The following is a 22,500-nucleotide window of genomic DNA, read 5'->3' on the forward strand; positions in this document are numbered from 1 at the left end:
GCAGTGGGTTGACAAAAATGTTATGCAAGTGTACAATTTAAAACCAAATGCATACTGTCGACATCACAAGGTTGATCAAGGGTAAACTGGCCAAAATTAAATGGAGATGGAATGCCCATGGTAAAAGTTACTCATGGGAAGATGTCTTCAATGAGATGCTGTTCGTCTATCCGGGAAGAGAAGTGCACAGAAATTGATGGACATCACTATTAAGGGAGTTAAACGCAGGATGGGAGCCTATTTCAGGACGCCCTATTTTTTTCTGCAAAGCTTTCTCCTCCCCGCTCAATTATTCTTCGCGAACCACCAACGCGTCGGTTTAGCTCATTTCCCTCCTAGCGTTTACGTTTCACTGTCATGATTTTTTTTTTCTCTCTCTTGACGAGGCTTCAATGCCAGGCGACGGTCATGAACGCGGGGCACTGCATCTCAATTTGCAATCCTGGCCCCGGTATTCAAGAGCGAGCAACGCCAGGGCCAAATTTATATCCCGGTTGCCCCTTTTATCAAAGACAAATAACCCCCCCCCCCCCCTAAATCCTCATCGCCATATAGGCTGTTGGGGCAAGTGCTGTCGGCAAGCACTTGTCAAGGCCGAAAGCACATGTAGGGGTAGCTGCGGCAGAGGTCGCAAACGGGTTTTGATTCCTTACCCGTACCCGGCCGTACCAGGGTCACAAAAGGGTACCCGTGCCCGGCCGGGTACGGGTAGGGTACGGGTATCGAGTACCTGATTGCGACCTCTGGGATGAAGCCATGTTGCAGGCGCGGGTGGGTTGATTCTAGGAACTTGAATTGTGAGAAGAGACAAGACGTTGGGAAATGAGTGACAAACAGTTACTCATCAGTGACTCAGGGTCTACCCGTACCCGTACCCGGCCGCACCAGGGTCGCAAACGGGTACGGGTAGCCAGGTATCGGGTAGGGTACGGGTATCGGGTACCCGGTTGCGACCTCTGAGCTGCGGTAGCGAGATGTTAACGACCTCGCCTGGTATGTAGAAGGTCGATGGGGTTCGATCCCGACGCCTGTATATTTGTAGCTTACATGTCTCTCCCCATGGGCGTGTGGTTATTCTCCGGGTTCTCCAGTTTTTCCCACCACATTCAGGAACATGCATTTAGAATCTTTGGCTGCTATAAATTTCCACGTGATAAACCAATTCGTTGAGCTATTGTGACCAGGTGGCTTTTAACAAAGAGCTCAGTGTGCCTTACCTGGTAAAATAACAGAGTTTATAGTTGAGGTCAGCGTGGCCTGCACCACACTTTTATTTACCCAGTGCTGACATTTACGCACAGCGCCAGGTACTAATTTTAAGACCGAGTTGGTATGTTTAAATTATTTTGCACCCTACGTAGCCAACCGTGCTAATCGGAGGTGCGAGTTGACCTGGGGAAGGCTCAGAATTGGTTCAGATAGTTGCCGCTGATGTTGCCCACGATTCGGAATCTAACTGGAATGGCAAGGTTTTGTAGGGCAGAGTGCTAACCACTACACGACCGCTGCACACACATACGAAACACGCACAGTGTGCCCTGCAGCTGAGGAGAGTAGGGGGAAGCGTTAATGTTACATGGTTAAACGCGAACCAATTTAGGGTGTTCGTGAGGGTTATGTTAAACTAACCTATTGCGTAGGGCAGGGGTGTCCACAAACTTTTTGCAAAGAGGGCCACATTTGATAAAGTGAAGATGCCCGGGGGCCAATGGTTCCTTTTGACATTGTTTTAACCACAAAAGTTACGTGGAAATACACACTGTTATAAAAAAAATTCATTGTCACAATTACCTTTATTTTTCAAATGACAATGTAACCAAATATAAGCCACTCAGGCAGACGGGAACAACTCTAAAAACGCAATTCTGCCTTTCATTCAGTCAGATAACATTGAACAAACTGTATAGAATACCTTAAATTTCCATGAATTTTATGATGTATTTATTCTGACAGAGCTGGTGAGCCATAACTAACACATTATAAGACCGAAGCTGCGGGCCGTATGAAATCTGCCCGCGGGCCGGACTTTGGACATGCCTGGCGTAGGGGAATAGCTGTGTTAGGGCAGGTGTGGGAAATATTTTCCCTGCTGAGGGCTGAGTAGGAGGACGTTCACATATTATTGTTTCCCGGTTTAAAAAATATAATTTAGTAGCCCGATCAGCTTTGCTCGGATGCTTGCAGTGGCGTGACGGATGAATCGTTTTTTTACGGGCCGTTTTGAAAGGGGTTAAGGCCTCGTGTTGCCGTGAACCGTATGCCATTGTGAGACGATCCGTGAGCCGTGGGTAACGCCACCCCTCTCTGCGTTAGGGCCACGTGAGAGGCATTAACAAGGGGGTGTCGTCAAATTGTCGCCACTCTTGCGGTGAAATGCTCACACCATTCCACGCGCCGGCACACTCGGTCACTGTGTCCGAGTCTTTTTTTCAAACACAAGCCCTACGTGAGAACGTCATTAGCGTAGTGAGATTTGTTGAAAACAACGGGATCGACGTACGACCGAGTTGGTGTTCGCGGTCGTGCTGTGGAGTTCTCTTCCACGCGCTGCGAGACTTTGTTGTGTGCCGAAGAAGCTTCCAGAACGTGGAGCGAAACGTCGGACATCGTGCCGAGCAAGCACAGCGGGTACCACCCGAATCGCACATCGCGGAAGATCAGCACGACGCACATGGCGCCGCGCTGTCTTTGCGGCAGAACCCGAAATTCTCGCAGCGTGAAGCGAAAAACGAATTATTCCAAAGCGGACGCGTGCTATAACATCTTTTTTGTTAATCGGACAAAAAAACCCGTGAGCCATCGAGCGGTTGTTTACGTGCTCCGCTCGCTCACCGCAAGCGGCGCGATAACAAAGACCTTTCGGGTTTTAACTTAATACGCGTGGTCTCGGTGTGAGTTGCCTGTAAGAACGTTTAACACGTAGGCTTTCGCGAACAATATCATCCATAATAGAGGTTATGCCCCCTCAACTCTCCCCATTCTGAGAAGAAGCCCCATTGAGGTCAAACCCCCCCCCCCATCTTGACGGCGTGGAGACCGGACTGGTCCCGGGGGCTCGGGGTAGGTAGGTCGGTGCGTAAAAGGGTGTCGTCGTAATCGCGTCTCCAGCGGACGCTTGTGGCGTCAGTGGGCTGAGCTTCGCTCCTGTGACAGACGGTTCGCAGCCACCCCCCCCCCCCCCCGGGAAGGAGGACGGGGGGAAGGTAATATGATCTCGACACCCGTTGCGTCTGTTATTACGGCGCTTGCTTTAAGCGACGCCGCAGAACCTGACGCGCGTGCAATATTTAAATCGTTCAAAAATCCCAAAGCCACGTGGCTCGCTTTAAACTCAACATTGGCCACCTTGCGCCCCAGCACCTCGTGTATTTTATGAGAAGCGCGCCTTAAGAGGACTGCTCGGGCAATCTATTAACGCAGCTCTATCGAAGAAATGCGTCAGGATACGTACCCCCTTGCAGACTTGTACGGAGGGGGAGGGGGGCGGGTGTGGGGGGGGTATCTCTCAATTAGAACCTACAGTTGCATCCACAGAATTGATCCGGGTAATTTTCAGTCGCTATTTAATTTCCAGGCGATAGTTTTTTTTTTATCCACTGCATGATACTTTTGTAAGCGGAACAAAACGAGCCGCAAGTATCGTATTCAATGAAATGCGCGTGTTGGGTGTTTTTTTTTATGTAGTTATTTTTTGTACTCTTGTACGGTTCGTCTCACATGCCCATGGACGTTCTGTCCATGGGCGGTGAGGTGGTGGGGAGCTCAGACGTGGGATATACAGATCAGCACTGTTTAAAACACGTAGTTCTTTCGCGACCAATATCCACAATAGAGGTGTTTTGGGTCAAATCGTTAAGTCCGCAAACCACACCAACGAAACGTCACGGGACTCGAATTGTGAATGTTGTTGGGTTTACTCTCCAACACGCAAGCGGTGTGCTGTGCTAGGAACGAATTGGTACGTTCTGTTTACGCGACATAATTTACTAATTGGCTGTGTCGGGGTTTGGCGAGCTTAACGACACATTTATATTGACGCGATCTGACCCAACAAAACGTCTATATGTACATGGTGTTTTAAAAGATGTTAACACTTATATGGGACTATCGTTTTTAATAGAAAAAAATAACGGATAATACACTGTAACTTGATAACAAATTAATGTTAATAGCTTCAAAAAGTCAGACAGTCTCTACTTGTTCGCCATCATTCTCAACACGTGCCTGGAATCTTCTTCAGGTTGTCTCCAGAGCCCGGAGGCACATTTCTTGTGGTATTGTTGCAAATTCTCAGAAGTGTTCACATGTCTTTTTGAAGCACCCTGTATTGTTCAGAACAACACTGTCCAGCATTGCCCTTGCAAAGCACGAAGCATCTCAAAACTCCCTCGCCAAATGAAGCAAAGGACAACGATAACGCATCATCACCCGTGTCGTTGAGATTCGAGACCTCTTGAAAGTTGAAATGTGGACATGTTTTGTTCGATCCAATTTAGTTCGTGAGTACATTTGAACATTTTGAGAGTTGGGCTACGTCAATGATAAATGTGTACGTGGTACGGGTTGCATTTTGTTAATCCACTGCTGGATGAGGTGCTCCCCACGCTGTGGGGGTGATTTGCTGATGCGTCACCGTGCTGGTTTGGTTGGTGAGTGCTGGGCAGGTAGCGTAACGGTACAGCACTTGAGTGTACTCTACCGCACTGCCCTCTACTGCCCATCACGTTGCATAGCACCGTAGCTTCCCAAGACGCACCCTGGTTGTGCATCGCTGGTGGTCGCTCATGGATGCACCAAGGCCGTAGCCATGGAGTCAACATTGGGGTGGACCAAATCTTCCAGGGGGTCTGGGGTCCCCCCCCAGAAGAATATCTACATTTGAAAACTAATTTCCTACCTAAAATATAAAAAAAAATTCACTAACACATGGGATGGACTTTTAAATTATTTTTTACAATAATTTCTAATAGTGTATTGTATTACATTGCTCTGTTTTTTTCTTTTTTACCTTTTATTGTTTCATTGTATGTAATGGCAGATATTAGGGATTCATAAAGTACAACCATAACCACAATCATATAAACAGAAATCTATGCATTGTTATATGAAGACAAGTCCAGATATTGTGGCCAAGGTTTAGCAAATTGTTGTTTGAATTTACATAGCATAGCAATTTTTTAAATATTGTTTATAGCAATATATTGCGGGGACATTTTGAGCATATTTGATTGTTGGGGGGGATGTGTCAGCCGACCCATGGCACCTGGGTCTGTCCCGAGACCTCCTGTGAGCGAGCCTTCGACACTTCACGTGGCCTCTTAAGTGCACCTGGCCTGGCACAGACGCCTTGGTGACGTCACCGTCACTTCGTGGCGAATGCCGGGTATTGGTTTCGGCTTCGTGCCGTTATTGATTAAGGAACCATCACCGTCTCGCATTCACCACGTGGTGCGTTGCGACTCTTGAAATACTGAGGGTTTTTTTTTTTACCGAATTCGAAAATGTCTCTTCTTGTTACTTTGGATGCCGACCCCTGCCTGGACCGAGCGGTATAGCGGCCTGGTGCAGAGGTTCAAGGTTTGAATCCACCGGGCGCCCTGGTTATTACTGCGGGTTATATTAACCGTGAAATTAACCCGCCGTCTGCTTCGAAGAGTATAGGCCCAGTGTGCGCTGGCACACCGAGACAACAACAAAAATACAAACCCCACAATTACTCAATCGGGATAACGCACAGCGGGCATCGATGCCGACTGCGAACACTCGGCAAGACCCTCTTGAAAAAGAGTCTTGAGACTCAATGCGGCTTTCCAATCAGAATGTTTATTTATACTGGAAGTATCCCATGAGCTATATAAAGCTATTTTTCATTGATGTCCAGGCGGGGCGGGTCATATCGTTAAAACAACAAACAATACAAAAACACGATAAGATTGCAAAGTATAGGAAAGGTAAACAAACCACTTTAAAATATATACAAATGAAACAAAACTATTTTTTTTTATCTTACCAGGTAAAGCCCACTGAGCTATTAACTTGTTTTTCAGAAGCGACCTGGCCCCAAATGATAGCTCAACGAAGTTGATTATCGTGTAGTTGCCCTCTCCGCGGAAATGATCAATATTAAGCCTGTGAACTGTTATAGTATCAGTGGCCAGCCGTATGCGTACACACACGCGGAGTGCACATTTCACGGGGTCACGACGCATCTATTCTGCATATCGTGTTCACCTCTTTAAATATATTTTTAAATCAAACAAACAAAAATATGAAACCTCGCGAATAGCTCGCTCTGATGCAAATGTGATCGTTCCCGAGTGGACGTTCGCTCGTCGAGAATTCTCGGCATGTTCAAAGGTAAATGAATGAATGGATGAATCGGCAGGTTGTGCAAGTTGTGCGTGGGGAGGTGGGGGGCGGGGGTTGCGCTGCCCTACGAACCCGAGTTCGACTCTCGCTCACGGCCAACACAGATGACGATTATCTGAACCGGGTCCTGGACCTCCCCTAGGTCGACTCAGCCCCAAATGAGTACCTGGTGCGGTGTGTAAACATCGCCGCTGGTTGAGACAAAGGCGGTCGGGCGTGGTGTTGGTCACCCACCGCCTCGTGTACCGTGCCAGCCTTCATAGGTGCCCGCTAACCGCACTTGCCCTAAGCCTGTTAAGGGTTATATGGGGGATATTTGGGGAGATGAGGGTGTGCATTTGGCGTAGTGGTTAGCGCACTGCCCTACGAACCTGGCGACCCGAGTTCGATTTCCGAATATGACCAGCACCCGTGACGATTATCTGAACCGGTCCTGGACCTCCCCTACGTCGACTCGACCTCAAGTAACTATACCTGGTGCGGTGTGTAGACATCGCCACTGGTTGAGGCAAATGCGGTCGGGCGTGGTTGCCGGCCACCCATCCCCTCGTGTGTCGCTCCGGCCTCTATAGCTGCTCGCTCACAGCACTTGCCCCAATAGTCTGTTGAGTCTACACTGGGGGGGGGGACCTTTGTCTTTGTTGCGTTCCAGACGCAAGGAGGCTGCATTCACGTCCACGCGTGTCCTTGCCTGAGGCTGCGCGCAGCATGCAGATGCGAGTTTCTCGGTGTATAATTTGCACACATTCAATATTTCCGGCACGCGTGAGATTTGTTGTTTTGTTTGTTTGTCGTCGTCGTTGCTGCAAAACGAAACCATGCCAGGAGGTCGCGTGCCTCCAGTAATAGTTTTATTTACAAGCACATCAGTCATACATGCAAGTTCCCTTCAACCCATTAAATGGGCTGATAATTGTTTTTTTACCCTTTTATCTGGCAACAAAACTGACACATTTTTTACAAGGAGGCATGTTTGCATTGACCACAATACCTGCAGTCGGAATGCAAAAAAAAACATAACTCTGACAATGTATGCACTGTCCTTGAAATTGATTGGTCCACACCCGAGACAGCTTTTTTTCGAGCCTAGTCTCACATGGTGTTGGACCAGATGACGCCAAAAGGCGCACAACTCAAAGACAATGCACCATCAGAGTATGAGAGCTCGGGGCAAGCATTTACACCATTGGAACCTCATTTGCCATTAGCAAAATACTGGCAAATGAGGTTCCAATGGTGCCATTAAATGGGTTCAAGGAAACCTTTATTTACTGCTGTGCTCATGGTATATAAGTGGCAAGATTTTGAATGATTCTTTGCTCGGAGGGCAGGTTAAGATAAGCAGAGTTGAGGTTGGATAGGGCCCGGATGGGTTACTCAAAAGTCGGCTGCGATGCCACGCGGTCGTCAGCAGAGGGCAGTGCGATTCTTGTACTGTCCTGTGCTCCAAGGACAAAGATCTCCCGTATAGCCTTAGCAGACTGTTGGGGCAAGTTCCGTGAGCGAGAAGCACCTATGAAGGCCGACACGGCACGCGAGGGGGTGGCGTGGTCACCACCTCGCCCCTGCCGCCTTTGTCTCCCCAGTGGCGACGTTCAGACACCACACCAGCTTACTCGTTTGAGGCTGCGTCGACCAAGGGAGAAGCCCAGGGCTGCTTTGGATAATCGTCACTGGTGTTGGTGGCCGTGAGTGGGAATTGAACTCGGGTAGCCGCACTGACCAAAGTGGTGAAGTATGGTCAAACAACCCTCACGGTGTGCAGAGACCCTCATTCAGCAGTGGATTGATTTTCTTTTTTAAAGGCTGTACTTGTGCCTACTGTAGACGCGTTTTATTGTTTGGGGTGACCCATGTCTGAATATTCAGATACAACGTGTATGTAGTTCCTTCCTGCATTTACTAAACCACAGTATCAACTAATTTTTTATTTTAATTTTACCAGGTAAGGCCCACTGCGCTATACAGCTTTTTTTCAGTAGCGACCTGGCCACAAATGATAGCTCAACGAAGTGGCTTATCACGTGGAAATGTATAGCAGCCAAATACTCTAAACGCACGTTTCTAAATGTGTAGAGAAAACCCGGAGGATCCGGAGAAAAAAACCACGCCGGCACGTGGAGAGAGACACGCAGTCTCCAAATATACAACAAGCGTAGTCAGGGTCGGGATAGAACCCACGACCTCCTGTATACCGGGCGAGGTAGTCAACATTTCGCCACCGTGGCGCCCCATTATTGTTTACTGTTATACTGCGGTAAGCAATGGGGAAAGTCCCTAATGACAACATCGGAGGTAAGCGTTTCGATAGCATTAAGCAACAACAACAACACAAAGGTTGTGCTGGGTGGGACATGTCCAGGATCGAGGAGAGCCGACACAGAGACTGCCGTAGCATCGGAGTGGCCTCCGTGAGTCCGGCGACCGAGGGGGGGGGGAGGGGGACACCTAAGAGCAGGCGGTGGGAGACTGCGAGAGGCCTGATCTCGAAGGTCGCCACTGGGGTAGCGGCTGCGGCATCAGGCGGAAGGGTCGGGGAGAGTTGGCGTTGAGGTGCGATGGCATCAACGCCTTTTGACAGGCGATGACGCCTTGGAGGTGATCGTACTCGCGGACTGACAAGCACGCCACTGACAGCAAATACTCGACGTCGGAAAGCAGCGGCACGGCTTATATAATTCGCTCCACGATTACGACATACACGCAAACGCACTGTGCATATAAATAAATGTACATATAGACCAGGGTTAACAATAGAGGCTTCAAATGGCTTTATATTTTAGTTTCCAATTCACCACTTGACTATGAACCTGAATGGACTCGACAGGTGACTGAACTGCACGTGACCTGACCCTTGAACCGACTCCGTTCATTGCTTAGTCGCCTAATGAGCCAGTGTGGCCTGCTTTGCTCATACAGGGCTTCATAAATATTGAACATTTGGAGGGCGCATGATTAAATCACTCACAATGCACCTGATCTCATCAGTTCTTACAAGCTCAGCAGGTCTTTTGAGCCACGATACAGTGCCTTGGATGGGCGACCGCCACGCGCAACCTGTGTTATAGGCTGCAGGGGTTTATGTTGTGGGCAGCAGAGGGCAGAGAAGTAAACATACATTTTGTGTGTCGTGCTATATGTGCTCCTCTGTCCTCCCCCCCCTCCTTCGCCAAACCCTCCGCTGACCATCGATGGTGAAGTATGGACCACTGAACTGCTTTTCTGTGTGTTCAGTGTTGTCCAAACCCCCGCACCTCCGAGTAGCACGCTTGGCTACGCGCGGTGCGAAAGAAGGGGGGCTCTCATCCAGCGGTGGATTGACAAACTGCGCCGTAGATGCGTCATTCAGACGCTGTCTTTCCGACAGACCTGTTCTTCACCTGAGAACGGCTGCTTGCGTTGTGGCCGAAACGTCGTGAGGATTATTTTATAATGTTTTATTTTATTTATTTTATCATTTCCCTTCTACGTGACTTTACCGAAAGAACCAAGAAGATGAATTCCTGCAGTCACGAAAGCTTTAAATCGAAAAGTAATATATGGAGTTGAGTGATTCATGATCAGCCGTCGGAGAGGCGATGGCTGGCGATGGCGGTCATAGCGAAGTGCCCTGTGGCCGTTTCGTGCGCTGCGCAAGCCGCTGTCCGCCAAGTCGCGCCCCGGTCGACGCTTCGTCAGTTGTAGATGAGGCCCTCGATGATGCTGAAGCTGGAGGAGCAGCGGTAGCGGCCGGTCACCGGCGGAGAGCGGACGCACGCGAGGCTCGGCAGGCAGGGGCACACGTGGTGCCGGCGTCGGCCCCAATATGGCACCTGCGACGCTCACGGAAAGCGACGTCGTAAAGTTGCAGCAGCGGCAACAACATCGTCAGGTCACCCAACTCTGTGGAGGAGAGGCGACACACATTTCGCGCGGTGTGTGTGAGTGTGCGCGCCTCTCGTGGCGTGGCACAGGCTCGCGTGGTTTCAGCCCCGGGGGTGTCTCGTCGTGAGAATTCACCAAATTTCGACGCGTCTGATTTTTGGTGTTTTATTTCGTCGTTGTTATTGTTGTTGTCCTTACACACCCCCCCCCCCCCGGCTCGCCCGCACCTCCGATCAGCACGGATGGCTACGTGCGGTGCGAAAGAAGTTCAACGTACACACGTAATACGTCGATCTCCCAGATTGACCGGTAAAGTGAACTTGAGTTTATTTGACATAATATTCATGGGAAAGGATTTTTGGATTAGATCGCGTAAATATGAAACGTGACAGTTAGTCACTACTTCAGCACATCGGTGTGAACCTGTAACAATTACAATTTGAGTACGACTTTATCGCTGGCGATTACAACCAGCTTCATCAGGCGATTTGCTAGAGTTTTTGTTCACGTGACAAACCTTACTAATTGGCTGTGTCGGATGGTGGTGGGATGACGACACATTTATATTTACGTGATCTAACCAAAAAACACGTATGAATAATATTGGTCGTGAAAGGGTGAGTGTTAAATTGATCGTATCTGTTTGCAGTACTTTCAGGGGCAAGGGATACTTGACGTTCTTAAAATGAAATCAAGATAAAACTCTCATCATCGCATCCCACGTGAAATTATCAACAGGCGTTCGCGTGGAAAAGGCTTCCAGGTCTTTGCGAACACCTAACCCCTTTCATGAGGCCCTGTGGTTGTTGACAGGGAAACTTTTTTTTTATATCAGACAAATTTGCCTGAGCTGGAACGAGCTGTGTTAAGCAATATTGTATATATGAATGCTCTAATTAACGCTAGAATTTAAATAAAAAAAAAATCAGGAAAGCCGCGTTAGCAGTGCTGTAAAAAGAAAATGAAAAAACCCGACCCTCATCATTAACCCTGCCTTACATGTGGAGTTTTTTTTCCCTATTACAAGATGGTGTTTAATGACGAAAGCTGTTAGAATTTAGCAATTTGTGCTCATAATGTATTTCATATGTTAACTTCATCGCATGAATATGTGATTTAGAAAAATTCTAGTTGAAATATGACATGGGTAATTGGCTGAGAAAAGTGCAACATTTTTTTTGCAGAGCCATGATCTTGAAAGTATAATGGACAATGCAGCAAATATAAATAATAATGACCTTTATTTAACCCAGGAAATAGTCATTGAGTCTTAACTCTTTTTAAGAGGGTCCTGCTTAATGATGCAATTCTATTCATGTCGATGTCAATATGATCAGGAGCTAAGCAGTGCAAGTAGATATAATACGACACCACAACAGATAGTTTATTTACAGCCGAAAATATGATCATGCCTGGTGTGGCATATGATATCATCAAGCCGCATATACATTTAGACCGCAAATAGTAACAACAACAAAAGTGTTCCCATTTTGACAGCGCAGGGCAATGATGTTAGATACATGAATCGCCTTGCATTGCGGATCTCAAAGCACTGTTCGGGAAAGAAACAGGCACTCGGCATGAAAAAGAACTCGTGAAACGAAAAACTAAGACGCGGACAACAAAAATAATTACCCATTTAGCCGAATTTGATAACATTTTAAACAAATTTGAAGATGAGCTTTTAAACAAAAATGTCTCGCAAGACATCTCGGAGGAGGGAGAGTTCCAGAGTTTGGGGGCTACACGGGGGGGGGGGGGGGGGGAAGTAATGAGGCGACTCCACTGGTTTCACCCTTGTTTAGGAATCATCAGTGCAAGTATATCCATCACTGCCGACTGCTGTGACATGCTCGGGATGACGGGAGGACCGAGGCGAGGCAATGGTCTGGAAACCACCGCCTGTGTGCACGATTACCCTGTCGCTCTCCTGTCTGATGAGTGCCTCGTCACTTACAGAAAGTGTTAGAATTGCTTTTCAACACTGAGCTGTGCATGCGGGCAATCCCACAGCTTTGGGGGGATGGCGGGCGGGGGGCTTTAGGGGGCCAAGCCCCTCCCCCCGTCCCCCCTCCGTTCCTTTCTGAAGGCTTAGGCCCCCGTATACATTTGTATATTTGTCGAGAAAATGTGGCAGTAATGATAAAAACTATATAATACTTTCTTTTTATTTCGCGTCATTCATGCTAATTGCATCCCATAGCGGTCGTAATAATGACAGTGATTTTATGGTGATGATGATTATAATGGCAATCTGGGCGTGGGGTAGCCGGTTATAGGGCACCTACATCATCGTGTTCCGTGCCCGGCCTTAATAGGTGCTCGCTAACAGCACTTGCCCCAAAAGTCTATAAAAAATACTATTTGGGAGATGTTTGTGTATGACAATGATGATGATGTTTATGATGGTAGTCTTTCGTATGGCTGATGTAGAAGATGCACAACAACAACGTACAATTTCACATCGAGGTGGTCAAGCCAGACAACCGCGTCAGGAGCAGCGGAGTGCATCGCTGTTGATGTCCCCTTCGTATTTGCGGTTCGGACATTGCGTCGTTATACGTTGTACGCTCTGTTCTGGATGACCACAGTCGCGCACTTAATTTGCCACTTGTGCATCGGGGTATCCGCATCTGCCACGGTTTGCGCAGTAGATGCGGTGGTCTTTCACAAGGTGCATCGGCAGTGCGGAGGGCCGGAACAAAATGAAAATGAGTGCGAATACGTGGCGGAGCTAGCCAGAGCAGTGATGGGTGGGTGGCGGTGGGTGGCGGTGGATGGGGGGTATCGTCACCTTGTGGCTGTACGGGTGGCACAGGTCCTGCCTGCCCCCCAGCGGCGTGCACACGCGAAGTCCCCACAGCCACAGGCTCGTTGCACAGCACGTGTCAGCGGGGCACTGAGAGTCTCTCTCGCACGCCTGCACCACACACACACAGCAGGCACGCAGCGCGTAGCGTAAGGGGTCATACATTCAAGTACGAAGACACCCCCCCCACTCCCATCTGTGTACGTACGCTTGACGCACCCCCCCCCCCCCGAATCCTATAGAACGGCCTATATTTAATCCACGCAGAAACGATCAAGGGTTAATAATATGAACGTGTTTAAGCAAACAGATAGTCCACCTCCGGACTATCTAACTCATTTGAAGGCCAATGGAGACACATTATTATCGAGGCTTCACCCTCCCCCCCCCGTTTCCTATTGTCAGTAGACCCCCCCCCCCCCATACGCAAGCTACGCGTTTGGGTTAACCCCCTCCCCTTCCCCCTCCATGCGCACGGACTAAGTGGATGGCCCCTAAACCACCAGCCCCGCCAGCCAGCCCCACAGCATTGCACACATCCAAAGACAAAGATCACCCACCGAAAGGTCGTAACAGACTGTTGGAGCAAGTGCCATTAGCGAGTAGGACCTATAATGTACAGTCTACTAAACTATATACTGTATATTTTAAATTTTACCAAGTAAGGCCCACTGGGTTATATAGCTCGTTTTCAGAAACAAATGAAAGCTCAACGAAGTGGCTTATCGTGTGGATGTTTATCGCAGCCAAATACTCGAAATGCATGTTTCTAAATGTGGAGGGAAGACCCGGAGAAAAATCCACACGGGCACGGGGAGAGAGCCACGCAAACTCCAAATATACCGCAGGTGTCATGGTCGGGATAGAACCCTCAACCTCCTGTAAATCAAGCGAGGGAGTTAACATCTCGCCACCCAGGCCAGCCAACCCCACAGCACTGCACACACCCAAAGACAAATATTCCCCCCGCCCAGGCTCGTGTGTAGCCTTAACAGACTGTTAGGGAAAGTGCTGTTAGCGAGTAGCACCTATGAAGGGGCCGGAATGGCACACGAGGGGGTGGGTGGCCAGCACCACGCCCGGCCGTTTTCGTCTCCCAAGTAGCGATGTTTTTACACACGGCACAAGGTACTGATTTAAGGCTGAGTCGACCTGCACACCCAGCAGATAGTACACCCAGCAGACAACAGATGATTTCTCATACAATACACAACGACCCATCACAGCTCCTCCAGTGTATATACATCTGTACCCAGCACACCCAGTATTTAGCATTTAACACATCTGACACCCAGTGTACCCGCACACACAGCAGCCAACGCAAAGCAGACCCAGCGCCCTGCACCTAGCGTACCCAGCTGCCAACACAGAGTAACACCGAGCAGATGACATACTCACCAACATCTAACACGGCACACTCGGCACACTCAGCAGCTGATAATATACCCAGCAGCCAACGTTCAATGCGTAACGCACCCAATACACTGACACCACATAGCAGCCAGTACACCCAGCATTGTCAGCGGGCAACACACTGCACACCGAGCACCCAGAAATCGTACACCAAGTACACCTGTACAGCCAGCCGGTGACATAGAGGACACGCAATTCTCAGAAAAGCCAACACGTAATATACTGAACATAGTTAATGAGTTAATGATGACGTCACCCTGCTGCTGCTCTATATAAGAACGGGAGACACAGCAGAGCCTCACCATTCTGGCGAATTGCCCGATGATGCTGGATGCAATTACCAGCGAAACGTCGTACTCAAATTGTAAATGTTGTGGCTTCAACACACCGGTGGGCTAAAGCAGTGAACTATTTGTCTTTTGTCAACGTGACACATTTTTACTGATTGGCCGTGTCGGGTGGTGGAGGGTTACGACACATTTATAAATAACGCGATCTAAACCCAAAAACGTTGATTATGAATACTGAACATATTTTGTACACAGTACTCGTTACATCCAGCAACAGTGCACGCGACACACGGTTATCTCTGACACGTGGCATACCCAGCCGCCAAAACATCGAGTGCATTCAGCAGCCAAAGACACACCGAGAAGCCCACAACTAGTGTATCCAGAAGCTAGAGTACGCAGACAGGTAACAGGCAAGACTCCTTCATGAATGACCAGGTGAGAGCCATTGAAACTTGGGAGACTTGGTTATAAATTCCACTAAAATAAAGCAGGCAACACAGCAGTTGCAAAACATTTAAATTTCAACAATAAACACTTAACATTGTACGTGATATAATGCAAAATTTAATGATAATTATATTTTCACAAATCGGCAATCTAAACAAGATGAGGACTAATTGAGTTCGAATGCAATTATACAAAAAACACACGTTTAGATTTTCCAAACGATGAATCGAGGCTATTGCGGGAACCTAATTGCGAGTGAGTAGTCATCGGATGGAAGAAGAGAGGCGAAATTGTTCCGTAGTTGTGAAGCACTGTGCATGATGCAGCATTCTCTAAACCTAAGCTGAACTCTTCTTGGTTCTTTCGGTAAAGTCACGTAGAATGGAAATAATAAAATAATAAATTTCGATTTAAAGCTTTCGTGACTGCAGGGATTCATCTTCTTGGTACGTGACTTTACCGAAAGAACCAAGAAAATAAAATAATAATTATTATAAATAATTAAAAATAATTATTAAAAATAATTCTTATAATTATTAAAAATTATTATTATCTCCATTCTACGTGACTTTACCGAAAGAACCAAGAAGATGAATCCCTGCAGTCACGAAAGCTTTAAATCGAAAACTAAGCTTAACTCTCAACACGCAACATTGTAAATGGTGAAGAGCACATAAGGATCACGAGCGCTTGAATTAGGTATAGACCAGATCATAATAATCATAACGTTCCAGCGTCTTTGTCAATCCACTGCTGGACGAAGAAGGCCTGTCGGCTCCGTGTCGCTTCACGGAGGGGTTGTTTCACCATACTTTCGCAAGGCTACTCAGCGGTGGTGGATTGGTGAACGGGTGGCGCACTGCGCCATGAACCCAGGGACCCGAGTTTGGTTACTGGCCCACGGCTAACATTGGCGAGTGATATGTGAACGCAGATAAGATTGATGATAATTTCTTTGCAAACACTTCCAGAATGAACTATGACCACTGCGGGTCCCTCTGTGTTGATAGTGACAAAGGAGCTAGCTTCAGTCTAAAGGTTACAGTGATTAAAAGAGTGTCTCTCTTTTAAAATACTGGACTATTTAAATCTACGACTTGTGGGTATGGTAAGTCCTCGATTAACGCGTGTTTCAAACGGCGTGTTTTCGCTATAACGCGGTTCTTCCATTAGGGGACATTTTCGCACAACGCAGAACGCGGTCGTTACAACGAGGAACGCGCCCGTTGGAACGCACCCCGTTATAACGCGGGACGCGTACCATTATAACGCGGTTTCTGAGCGCTGGACAACGAACTACTTGTGTTGAGCTGCGCGTCTGAGCGGAGCGATACAGAACGTGGAATGATGCAGTAGCGTGGCGGCAGCGTGCTTTACAAGGAATGTATTTACCGGCGTTATTCGAGGCCTCACTGTATTTATAAACTAAATTACATCGCCACAATCAATGCGGTTGCACGCACCAAGGTGGATGCAACAATTCCGGTGGCCGGTGGATAAAGAGAAAACCAAGTTGTTGTTTGTGGTAGAAAACAAAAATCTATCCTTTGGTTCTAAATTATTTAGACGTTGTTGTAAGAGAGTGCAAATGTTCCAGCGAGAATCAGTGCAGCAGCTGCATATTTAAAGGGTTTGATATTTCAGATGGTGGAGTTACATGCACGCACATTGAAGTGAATACTCAATGCAAACAAAGTCATAGATCTACCACATACCCTTTAACAGACAGTGGGGGCAAGTGCTGTTAGCGAGCACCTATGAAGCACACGAAAGGGGGTTGGATGGCCAGCATCACTCCCCGTGGCCTGATGCGGTTCAGGTACGCATTTAAGGCTGAGTCGACCTAGGAGAGACCAGGGGCCAGTTCAGACATTCGTTACCGATTTTGACCGCGTGCGGGAAATGGAACTCGGGTCGCCACCGCTCCCCCACTGCCGCATGCAACAAGCACGTGTGGTTGTCATGAAGAGCAAGAGTAAGAAACTTACCCCAGTGATGACAGCGCCGTCAGTCAGAAAGCAGAGGGTGCATAACAGGGACACAAAGATGAGCGTAACTTTCATTGTTGCAAAACAACCGCTTGATCCTTGAGAAGGAAAATTGTGTGTCTTAATAGATTACAGTACACGTACAATCTATATATACTGTATAATTGTACCCTGGTAATTTACTGATGCACGCACGCACGCTCTCTCTCTCTCTCTTTCTCCCCAAGACACCGGGCAGACAATTTTTACCTCCTTCCAAAAACTCACCTCTTATATGTTATCATCATCATCATCACCACCACGGCGCAATGCAATGAGCAAATGAGTGGATGCCCTCCCACGCCGCTTTCATCTCAAGTCTCCAATAGGGATGACACCCGCCGTGTGTATGAATAATGCATCACCACTGCTCGCTACACGGGCTACTTGCGTGCTTGCTGACCCTCTGTGTCTCACTGCTCAAGAAACATAATAACGATACAGCAAGCGCAGTAACAATGAAAGCTAATTATTTGGTGATGCTGTTGCTGCTGGCAGCATCACTCACAACAACAACACATGTGAAGAAGCACAACCGTTTTTAAAACACTACATTTTTAACCAGGTAAGCCCACTGAGCTCTATAGCTCTTGGCCACAAATGATAGCTCAACGAAGTGGCTTATCATGTGGAAATGTACGGCAGCAGCCAAATGCTCCACACGCGCATTTTTCAATGTGGAAGGAAAAACCGGAGGACCCGGATAAAAATCCACGCGATCACGGGGAGAACATTCAAACTACAAATACACAACAGGCATCAGGGTCGGGATCGAACCCACGACATCCTGTATCTCAGGCGAGGAAGTTAACATCTCGCCACCTTTGTCAATGTACCGCCTAATTCTAGATTTGAAGCTTTCGTGACTGCAAGGTTTCATACTCTTAGTTCTTTCGGTAAAGTCACGTAGGTAAAAAATGAAATAAAAATTAATAAAAATAAAATAAAAATCACGACGTTTCGGAGGCAACACAAGTCTCCGTCATCAGGTGGGACCGTCACAGCCAGATTTGCTGCATCACCACTTGATGCATCACCACTTGATACAGCAAATTTGGCTGTGACGGTCCCACCTGATGACGGAGACTTGTGTTGCCTCCGAAACGTCGTGATTTTTATTTTATTTTTTATTAATTTTAATTTCATTTTTTACCTACGTGACTTTACCGAAAGAACTAAGAGTATTAATGCACCGCCTGTTTGAGAGCCCTCTTCAATCCGTTTTGGTGTCATGCGGAGGGGGGGGAGGAGGGTTGTGTGTCATACTTCACCACGCTGCCCAGTGCGGGTTGGTGAATGGGGCTGGGAAGCAACGCGCCACAAAGTTCATCCACCGAGGAGATGGAGCGAAGAGATCGGCTCGTGCGCAGGAAGGAGCAAGCTTATTATTGCACGCAAAATCGTGATGGCGACGGTTTGGGGAAGCCTTCATCCACCAGTGGGTAGATCACGACTAATGGTGATAATGATGGGTGTTAATAAAACTCGGCTTACAATCCAGGTCGGGGGGTCGGCTCAGCCTATCATCACGTTGGGTCCATAAAATTAGTATCACTTTGTGGGCCAGTGGGTGTCCTGTTACATTGATCGTTAACAAAAGTGGGGTTTCACACTTGCACAGGAGACATCTTCATTGGTGTTCTTCTTCTTCCACGAAAGGTCTTCCATTTGTCGTCTCACCCCGTAAAGCTTTTTACTGGTAGGAACCTCCTGGTTACACCAGCCCACAGGGGATTATTGTGTCCGTCCGTCCGTCGTGTATCCAAAAATGGGAGGGGTGGCGCTGGGTGGGGAGGGGAGGGTGGGGAGGGGCTGGGTGGGGAGGCTGGGGCTGGGTGGGGGGGTGGGAGGGGTGGGGCTGGGTGGGGAGGGGCTGGTCACCCCGTGGTGCCCTTATAAAACTCAACGTTTAACCTACTCAAGCCGGCTTGTGCCCGCCCTCACAGTCGGCCATATTTGCGGAATACACCACGCCGCCGTTGATCCTGGCCATTGACTGAGCAACCCAACGTTCCTACCAGCTCCCTCTGCAGGAATGTGTTTTATATTCCAATTGTACCATCGTTATCAAATCGTGAGATGTTAAAACACTGCATTCGATGCTCTCACGGAGAGCCCGTGGAACAATCACTGCGCGTTAGAGAACGGCTTAATACCGCAAACAACAAAAACCCCGTATACCGCACTTGGCACCGTCTGGTTCACATTGGACGTCATACGTGTCCGTGACGTCATTCGAAGAAGAGCGAAGCCATTCCATTGTGTCGTCAGCCACGTGATCCCGAATTTGCCAAATAAAAAAAAACGCCGCAAATGACTCAAATTGGGGGAAAATACCGCATGGCCACATGATAGCTCAACGAAGTGGTTTATCATGTGGAAATGTATAGCAGCCACATACTCTTTAAAACTCGTGTTTTTAAATGTGAAGGGATAACCCGGAGGACCCGGAGAAAAATCCACGCGACCACGTGGAGAGAGAGAGACATACAAACTCCAAATATGCAGCAGGCGTCAGGGTCGGGATCGAACCCACGACCTTCTCTGTATACCAGGCGAGGCAGTTAACATCTCGTCACCGTCTTAGTCGATGTGGTGTGCCGGGTGGGTGCGGAAATGTGTTCTGGGTCGTAGAATCCAAGTAAGCCCTTACACGTGTTGTATACTGTATTGTGCGGAGCGGTGGCGCAGTGGTTAGCGCGCTGCTCGACAGAACCCGGCGACCCAAGTTTGATTCCAGCTCACGGCCAACACCGGTGATGTTTATCCGACCCGTTCTGGGCCTCCCCTCGGCCGACTCAGCCTCAAATGAGTACCTGGTGCGGTGTGTAAACATCGCAAACTGGGGGAGACAAAGGCGGCCGGGCGTGGTGCTGGCCAAGCCACCCCCTCGTGTACCCTGCCGGCCTTAATAGGTGCTCGCTAACAGCAGTCTGTTCAGGCTATAAGGAGGGAGGAATGGGGGGGGGGGGTCCCTTGCCTTTATATTGCATAAGGGGCCGTCCATAAATGACGTCACGCGATTTTGGACGATTTTTGACCCCCCCCCCCTCATCACACGGCGTCACAAAAAGTCAGACCCCCCCCTCAAATATGACGTCACAAAGCTCTTCCCCCCCCCCCCCCCAAAAAAACATGCTTCAAATCGCTTTAAACTATTGTCATTGTAGTGCGTATTTAATGTGGCGCTGCACTCTGATGCTGTAGGAGTGTTGTTATAACAATTAGTGTTGTTATAACAATTCCATATTTATTTAAAGTTGCGCATTTTGATGTGACGTCACACTTCTCACCCCCCCCCCTCGTTACACATCGTCACAAATATCTGACCCCTCCCCCCTAGGTGCGTGACGTCATTTGTGGACGGCCCCTAATAATTACTTCTCCACACTGGAGATTCCAATTGAGTTGTAATCCAACTCTGCTCGTTGCCCAGAGCTGGAGCCGCAGGACCACTTCGTGCGTCCAGCCGGAGCCGGCTCAGCGCGGCCCTCGCCCGGCCAACGACGGCCGCCGATCGCCGCCTCGCAACAACGCGGAGCGGCACGTGGGAGAAGGCGGCTCGCAGCCAATCAGCGCCGCGCTCTCGTCGAGTGACGCGCAATCACCCCCCCGCCCCACTGGCGACGTTAGGATGATTGTGATTGGTCGAGCCCTGCGTGTGTTGTTGTTGTAGGGGGCGGTGGTGCAGCGATTAGCACAGTGCACAAAGGACGTTGGAGGCGATTCGGAGATCGATTTCCGTTCACGGCCAACACCGGTGCCGATTATCTTGAAGCGGTCCTGGGCCTCCGCCTGGGTCGACTCGGCCTCAAATGAGTACCGAGTGCGGTGCGTGTTCATAAAAAAAACATCGCCACTAGGGGAGACAAAGGTGGCCGGGCGTGGTGCTGGCCACCCCACCACCACCTCGTGTACCTTCATAGGTGCTCGCTAACAGCACTTGCCCCATCAGTCTGTTAAGGCGCACGGGTACACGGTGAGCGCGTTGTATGACGAAACAGGCCACCCGAGTTCGATTCCCGACCGTTACTGTCGCCTCCCCTAGGTCGACTCAGCCTCAAATGAGTGCGGTGTAAAAAAATAAAAAAACCCATCGCCATTGGGGAGACAAAGGCGGTCGCGCGTGGTTTGCTGACCACCCCACCCCCTCGTGTGCCGTGCCGGCCTTCGTAGGTAACTTCTACTCGCTAACAGCACTTGCCCTAAGAGGCTACCTGAGGCTACACGGGGGATCTTTGTCTTTGTGGTGGGTGGCTGGGGTGGGGGGATTGAGGGGCGGGGTGGGGGAGTTGAGGGGCGGGGTGGGGGAGTTGAGGGGCGGGGTGGGGAGTTGAGGGGCGGGGTGGGGGGGTTGAGGGGTGGGGGGGTTAAGGGGCGGGGTGGGGGGGTTGGGGGGCGGGGTGGGGGGGTTGAGGGGTGGGGTGGGGGGGTTGAGGGGTGGGGGGGTTAAGGGGCGGGGTGGGGGGGTTGGGGGGCGGGGTGGGGGGGTTGAGGGGTGGGGTGGGGGGGTTGAGGGGTGGGGGGTTAAGGGGCGGGGTGGGGGGGTTGAGGTGCGGAGTGGGGGGGTTGAGGGGCGGGGTGGGGGGGGTTGAGGGGCGGGGTGGGGGGACTTGAGGGGGGGGGTAAGGGAGAGTTAAGTGGGGGGCGTTGAGGGGCGGGGTAAGGGGGAGTTGAGTGGGGGGGGGGGTTGAGGGGCGGGGTTTTTAGGGGCGGGGCGTGGGGGAGCGCGTCCGCTGTGGGAATTCCACAGTCGACTCCGACATGGCGGCCGCGGCGTCTCTGCCGCTCGACATCGCCGCCTCCTCCTCTTCGTCGCCTCGCCACGGCGCTCCTCGTCGACGAGGCGGAGGAGGCGGCGAGCCCGAGCGGGACGCGGGCAAGGCGGAGCAGGACAAGCTGTCGGGACTCGTCAAGGGCGTGCACAGACGCCTGAGGAAGAAGCTCAAGGAAGGTGAGGCAGACGGCGGCGACACGGCGGGTGGAGGACGGCGTTTCGATTTGGTAGCGCGGATGAGTGCGAGGGCCTCGCTGTGTTTGCTCGGCTCTATCCACTGCTGGATGAGACGGCCTCCCCTACCCCCCCCAGGGAGGTGTAATAAAACATTGCGGTGTGTGATGGTGAACACGACGTGCTATCTTGTTTGCTAAGGGCTGTACTTACTGTATTCATATGCTTGGTTCTTTCGGTGAAGTCACGTAGAAGGGAAATAATGAAATAATGAAAATATCAAACAATGACAAATTCTCACGACTTTTCGACTGCAACACAAGTAAT

The 22,500-nt window shown here is 49.5% G+C and overlaps 2 protein-coding genes across 2 annotated transcripts in view; one reads left to right on the forward strand and one right to left on the reverse strand.

Moving 5' to 3' along the window:
• Positions 1-9,877: 9,877 nt before the first annotated feature.
• LOC144721420 (toxin MIT1-like) lies at positions 9,878-17,258 on the reverse strand. The gene is made up of 3 exons (XM_078599035.1): positions 17,184-17,258; positions 13,028-13,153; positions 9,878-10,181 (listed from the first exon to the last, which is right to left on the reverse strand). The coding sequence occupies exons 1-3, from the start codon at positions 17,256-17,258 to the stop codon at positions 10,044-10,046; spliced, it is 339 nt and encodes a 112-aa protein (XP_078455161.1). The 3' UTR covers positions 9,878-10,043.
• A 4,696-nt stretch (positions 17,259-21,954) lies between these two features.
• Positions 21,955-22,500, forward strand: part of SAMTOR (S-adenosylmethionine sensor upstream of mTORC1) — a 36,030-nt gene continuing 35,484 nt past the window's right edge. The window contains exon 1 of the mRNA XM_078598848.1: positions 21,955-22,176. Coding sequence (XP_078454974.1) covers positions 21,987-22,176 — 190 coding nt within the window. The 5' untranslated portion in view covers positions 21,955-21,986. The remainder of the gene's footprint in view (positions 22,177-22,500) is intronic.

Source organism: Lampetra planeri, chromosome 11 (genome assembly GCF_965212315.1).
Source record: "Lampetra planeri chromosome 11, kcLamPlan1.2.h2, whole genome shotgun sequence".
NCBI classification, from domain to species: Eukaryota; Metazoa; Chordata; class Hyperoartia; order Petromyzontiformes; family Petromyzontidae; genus Lampetra; species Lampetra planeri.

What these genes read in the sequence shown, in the direction of transcription:
- LOC144721420 (XM_078599035.1), bottom strand. Translation starts at nt 17,258, where the DNA reads ATGAAAGTTACGCTCATCTTTGTGTCCCTGTTATGCACCCTCTGCTTT. An exon ending in ACGGCGCTGTCATCACTGGG is followed by an intron (nt 13,154 to 17,183) that starts GTAAGTTTCTTA and finishes TGTGTGGTGCAG; the next exon opens with GCGTGCGAGAGAGACTCTCA. An exon ending in GCCACCCGTACAGCCACAAG is followed by an intron (nt 10,182 to 13,027) that starts GTGACGATACCC and finishes TGAGCGTCGCAG; the next exon opens with GTGCCATATTGGGGCCGACG.